Raw genomic sequence first — 6643 nt, 5'->3', positions numbered from 1 at the left:
TACATGTTATGCTCGATCCCTCCTCATCGAGGTCGTGGCGTCCGTACCCAGACAACGACAATTGATTGAATCACTTCTAATATTTCATTCAGCATTATACTTTTATGCTATAATTAAGATATAAAATTGTCTATAATATATATATATATATATATATATATATATATATATATCTTTGCATCTGTTTAAAAAATGTAATAAAAGTAAGAAATGTAACGCATATCTTACGCATCATTTTTTTTATTTTAAGAAAGAGAACTGTATTAGTAATACAAGTAGTATTATTTAAATTATATGATATACGAGGAACAAATTGTTATTCATTTATGAAAGATAACAATTACATTAATTATAATATCAATGAAAAATAATTTAAACGCATCGTTTGTTTCATATTACGGATAGCCCAAATTGCTTTCGATATTATCTTGACAGGATGCAGCCTAAATTTAAGTGACTACGTTGCACGAGGTATAGCCTGCAGACGGCGTGAATTCCCACACATCAACAGGTCTCAGGAGGGCCGAGGACCTCCCCACCTTTAGGGTACCCAAGACCCCACTCCGGGGCGTATTTTTCCCCACTCCATGAGTACATCGGCATGCGGTCTTCGAAATCGAAAATGTCAAACAGTTACCCTCAACACCCCAAGCGGGACGTCCATCAGTAACGATGGACTTCCCCAACTTGGTGTAAAATTTTCGTTCAAATGTTCGAACAGGGCACGTTATCGAGCCTAAATTTCAGTGTTTTTCAGTGTGATTGTTCAACTTTGATGCTTTGTGCGTTCCAATTTAATCAATCAAGATAATTATCAAGATTAGCAATTAACCACGGATAAAGTGTGTTTGCGCCCGAGCGAAAGTCATGATAGTCAGAAGGCTTGCTTAAGTAGTGGATTACTGCAACTACAAAATGTTGAACAGCGAGGAAGAATTCGAGTCCCAAACGCAATCGGCAATGTCGAAAGCGGAATTAAGAAGGGTAATTAATGCTTTATGATCAGATGACATTGATAGTTCCATTGATGCATAAAAAATTAATCATGTCGAGAAAAGAGAATTAAAATTGATATATCGATATGTTTTTATTTTTGAAATTATTATAGTACAATAATTAGAGCAATCATCAATTAATATTTTGAAAAAATTTAATTAAATTATTTCAGAGCAACAAACCAATTATGGAAAAACGACGGCGCGCTCGAATTAATCAATATCTCGATGAACTGAAGAATTTTATACTCGTTAACGAAAAAGACGTAAGTTACATAATTTTGATAATCTTACGTAATAAGATTAAAAGCTTTTATGTATTGGCAGCTTAAGACGTAGAAAGCAAAATATAATCGAAGGAAAGAGCTAATTAACTAGAATTATTCCTCTCGCAACACTAGATATTAACATTCTTGTAATTTTTAATCTTTTAAGCGTATTTAAATCATTCAACCGACCAGTAAGATCCGCGATAAACAACTACATCAGCAGAATGCTCAAATGATAACACAAGATTGCATACCAGTCAGTGTACGAATGATTTTTATTTGCTCTTGTGAGAATCACATTACTAGCGCCGTATTAAAACATGTCGTAAAAAAACGTGACTTCTACATTGTTTATCTAGAGACGTGATCCGTTTTACGAGAGATAACACGAAAAATGTGCTACTTTGATTGCGCTTGAAGGACGCTCAGACGTTTTCTCAACATTTAGAATATGTATTTCATTATTTTTTAATTATCTTGATTATCTTTCCCAATTTATCTGGTCACATGGTCAAATTAATTTCTCAAAATTTCTTATTCGAGTTAGAAAAAAATTAGTTTTTTTATTATCAAATACCATACAATAAAATTAAAATGCTTGAAACTATATCAAAATCAAAATTAAATTATGCATTATTTTAAAAATGTAATTTTTCTTATGGAAATATATGGAGCTCAGTGATACATATGCAGAACTAACTGACTTTATTATGTGTTTGGTAACGGAAGTTGTCATAACGGATGTATATTGGATGTATTTGATCAGGTTGTCCACTATGGACCCCTTTTTTTTCCTCGGCATCCTCTGCGACAGGATCTGTTTTAGACTGAAGCATTGGACGTAACGAGATATATATGTGTGTAGGAGGGAAGGGAGGCAGGAGGGATAGGTTTTGTTTTAGTATTTTAGAGATGCCTCCGCGTGGGAACGGATGGGACCGGATCCCTATACCAGCGTATATAATCTGCTCTACAGATTTTACAATGGCACTCGAACCGGTTAAAAGAAGCGGCGAAGAAACATTTAAAAGAACTTCCAATTACCGCGCCCACTTAAAATTAATTTATTGAGTTATGACTTCCGGAATCCCATTTGTCATTTTTCAAAATTGTTGAATATGAGCCAATAGCGATTTTATATTTCGAAAGTAATGTCTGATATTTTCAAATATGATAATGAAAATTATTATATATGATATGTATAAAAATTATTGATATATATAAAAATTTTAAATGAAGCAAAAATCATAAAGAAAATTGCATAAATTGGATATCGATTAAATAATTAAGATTCGTTACGCTTCTTTTACGGATCGAGAATTCTGCGCTACGTAAAATAATATAGTGAGATTGATTTCTCAAACCGGTATATAACAAGCCAAGACTCTCACCATTCTCTCTCTTTACTCTCGTCCAGATGACTTCCGCTACCTGCTCGCTCCGATGTGTCCGTCCCGTTTGTCCGTACGAAATACGCCCCCCGCACGTTCGTGGGAACCTCGAAATAATTATTACGAAGAAAAAAAATCTCATCTCAGGTTGCTGCCTCTCTCTTTGTTGATCGTATCATCTTTAAGGATCCAGCTCAGATCCGCGACGACGGTGCGGATCGACGAAAAAGGAGGAGATACGCAACGCCTCTGATTTTTTTTCTTAGTCCTTTAACAGGTGCCACTCCTCCGCTTTTGAGCTCGGGTGTCAAATTTACTCATGGAAAAATCGATATCTCCGATATTTTTCTCATGTCATATAGTATAATATTATCTTCGTGTTATTTTGCAAATAATTTATCATCGATTTGTATAACTGAGATCGCATATGTTTCGTTTTATTACATTCCTAAAATTAAATTGCTGGCGTTATAAAGTTATAAAAGTTTTTTACGATCTATAATATAAATGATTTTGTGCTGACTCCCACGCTCTTATTCTTCAATGATCGCAAATTTACCATAAAAATGGGAACATCAGGATGATCCGAGGATAAGGTTCGAAGAATAGAATACAATGGACCCTTGAAAAAGGACAACTACTATACTCGAGTTATTGGTGTGGCTAAAGGGCTGGGAATTTCGACAGTATAAGTTCGATTTGGGAAAGGTCACGTCCATCGGTATATCCAAAAGCCCGCTTTGTGATGTGTTTCCGAATATCGAATCGTTTCTCACGATTAGATTAAATGCTCATATACAATCTGCAAATTATTTAAGAGTAACATTAAAAAAATATTAAATTATTTTGTGCAAAATTTTTTTATGGATTAGCAATAGATTGCAAGAAGTAAATATCCCTAAGCAATTCATGTGACTTGAATGAAACAAGCTAATGATTTATTGCATGTGGTTTAATGACAAATCTAGGTGAATGTGCGAGCTGTTCGCCTTTAGGCTGACTATAAAATAGGCCGCATTAGCTACCATACTTGCTAGTCTGTTATTACGATAGCAATTCATATCAAGTCAATTACGTAGGCGTGTCGCGTCATCGTAGATTTCTTCAATAGAGGATCAATAACCCTTGTCTGACAAGTAGTCGAGTCCCGCGGGTGATGATAGTTACTATGGTTCGAATAAGAAGAAATTCTATTCTGGCTTTCTCTTACCATATTGCCTTTTACCTGTATTTCCATTCACTTCCGTAGATAACGCAGAGCTCCTCTCTGTACCGATGTATGTTATGCTTTCCAACTTTTCGAACGGGAAACTATTATTTCGTTCCAACTATCCGATCAATAAAATAGTAATGCAATTTTCTTTTACATTATCAATTATTTATACCGACATTTTTATTTTTTTCTTGTTACAGCCAACTAGGCATTCGAAGCTCGAGAAGGCCGATATCCTCGAAATGACGGTAAAGCATATACAAACGATGCAACGGCAGCATTTGAGCACAGCCATCTCCAACGATCCGGTGGTGTTAACGAAATTCCGTTCCGGATTTTCTGAATGTGCCACCGAAGTATCGCGATACGTCAGCCGTCTCGAGAACGTCGATCCCGCCGTAAAGCAACGATTGCTATCGCACTTGAACAGCTGCGTGGGCCATCTCCAGCAAATGGCTCCGTTCTACAGTCACTACGTACCCTACATACCAGAGCGTCTCTACCCAGAGGTAAAGGTCGGCTTCCAGAGCGATTTCCAGAATGGGGATGAGAATAACAACGGTAGCGCAAGAATACAGATACCGAACGGAGTGCAATTGATCCCGAGTCGACTGCCGAACGGCGAATTAGCATTCTTAGTGCCGCAATCCGCCGGCATATCTGCCAATTTCTCTTTCTTCCCATCAGTTGCGGATTCATCTACGAAAACCGGTCAATCCTCGGCTTTCACCGCGGTTCACAGATCGCACAGTCCATTGCTGAGCCCGTCGACCTCTACTTCCAGCTACGGCGACGAGAGTCATCATTCGGAACATCCACAGGCGTCATCGCCTACTCATCCTCAGCCGCAACGTCGATTCAAGTTACCGGAGCAGAGTCCTGCGTCCTCTTCAAAGAGCTTCTCGTCCTCCCCGGAGACCCAAAAACCGCAAATTAGCTCAACTAGCGACCGAAAATCACCGACGACAACATTCCTGGAACCTAAAGTCGTGGACGATAAGATCGCAACGAAAAAAGATGTAACGGAAGATTCGGAGAGCGTCAATCATAATGTAAACAGCTTCGTAGCACAGAGTTTGCGACAACCTCTTTCTGTAATTACAGACAAAACTTACAATCGCCCTTCGAATGGTTCGCTGTTCAAGAAAGATAGTCTCAAGAGACGTCATTCCGACGGGCTTTTAGCGATCTCGGATAAGAGACCGAGATATCAGGAACCCACTAGTTCGATCTCCTCGATGAATAATGCCGACGCACATAAGAGCACAAATGAGCAGACCGCTGCGATTTCGACCGGAGACTTGCCGCGAAATCAGAATTGCCAGGCTCCACGAAATTCTAATTCAAATTCCGATAAATTCGTAATGAATCCGGCAGATCCGTTCAATGCTAATGGCGATATGTGGAGACCTTGGTGATTATTATTGCCGAAAATGAAAGAATAGATGTATTTTAAAATTAAACCAGAATAAAATTTAAAAATATCCTAGTACAAAGAATCAAATTAGGTAAATTTTTTATCTTAACTTTTACTTTTTGCAAGTTTTGAAACATAATTGATAGTAGCATATCATGGATTGTATCATTTTACACATTTTGTCATTTGCTAACAATTTACATAAATCACGAATAATTAGTGGCAGGATTTTTGCGTGATACTGTATTACATATTTATTATTAAACCTATATTTTATAAATATTGCGTTACAGATTAGTAATTTAATTATGTTAAGAATTAGTTCAAAGATCAATAAGGTCATTACCGAACACAATAACGGTTTTGTGCCAAAGCGTGAAACTAATTACAATATTTTTGCAACAAGATTATTAATGCATTCTTTGATGCATTGGTACGTTGTATCCTCGCCATTTCATAAAGACTCATAAGCTTTAAATAGGTTAAACAAGACTTCTTATTAAGTTGGTCACAACGCGTAATATGTGAATAGAGCCCTGTAAATATATATATCTATTTTTATTTAATTAATTAAACTCTGTATTTTGATTATAAATTATATTTTTACCATAAAAATTAAACAAGATGTTATATAAGTGATTATTTTTTAATCTACAATTCAACAGTGGTCAGTATTGTCAATTAACACGTTCACTGCCACGCGGATTTTGATTAAATCTGTAAAAAAATAAACTAAAATTACGTGTATTTGTTGTTATTAAAATGTGGAATTACTGTAACTTTGAACAAACACATATTTGTCATCGAATCAATTATCAATCCATGATGTATAACTTTCTAAACATCGTTAGTTTTATTCGTATATTATTGCATTTTATTCTTATATTAATGCGATGCGTCAGCATAGTGGGAACATCGATGACCGTCATGGCATTCAACGTGTTAAAATATGTATATTACGAGTTTGTGATAGAAAATATAACATTGAAATATACAATCTTTGCGAAAGATAGATACGGTGTTTGTTACTTATTTTTGATTGATTTTATATGTATAGCCATTGATAAAATAAAAAATAAATTTGCGGAATGCAACCCAATCTCGCGAGTGTTACAATTCTATCTCACAAAAAGCTGACTCTCACATATATTCTACCAATATATTCCACTACCTCGTAAAAGCACGGAAATTTTCCTCGCTGAGAGAGCCATCGGAGGCGCTTTACCCTTTTAAGGAGCGTTAAACGCGCTCCGATTCATAAACTGGAACTTATTCTTTCCTTTTTTGCCGATAAAGGAGCAAAAAGCTGTGGAGAATGAGAATTTCAACCACCTGTTACACCGCAAAACCACCCGCGT

At 36.2% G+C, this 6643-nt stretch overlaps 1 protein-coding gene across 1 annotated transcript; it reads left to right on the top strand.

Annotated features, from left to right (window-relative positions):
* Positions 1–651: 651 nt before the first annotated feature.
* Positions 652–5842, top strand: LOC105256255 (protein hairy). Its single transcript, XM_011266024.3, has 3 exons — positions 652–984; positions 1169–1261; positions 4069–5842. Exons 1-3 carry the CDS (start codon positions 916–918, stop codon positions 5284–5286), a joined length of 1380 nt encoding a protein of 459 aa, XP_011264326.1. The 5' UTR covers positions 652–915; the 3' UTR covers positions 5287–5842.
* Positions 5843–6643: the final 801 nt, after the last annotated feature.

This window comes from Camponotus floridanus, unplaced genomic scaffold (assembly GCF_003227725.1).
Source record: "Camponotus floridanus strain SB8 unplaced genomic scaffold, Cflo_v7.5 scaffold78, whole genome shotgun sequence".
NCBI lineage: Eukaryota > Metazoa > Arthropoda > Insecta > Hymenoptera > Formicidae > Camponotus > Camponotus floridanus.
The sequence above is the reverse complement of the archived record's forward strand: the minus strand, read 5'-3'. Positions and strand labels throughout refer to the sequence as shown.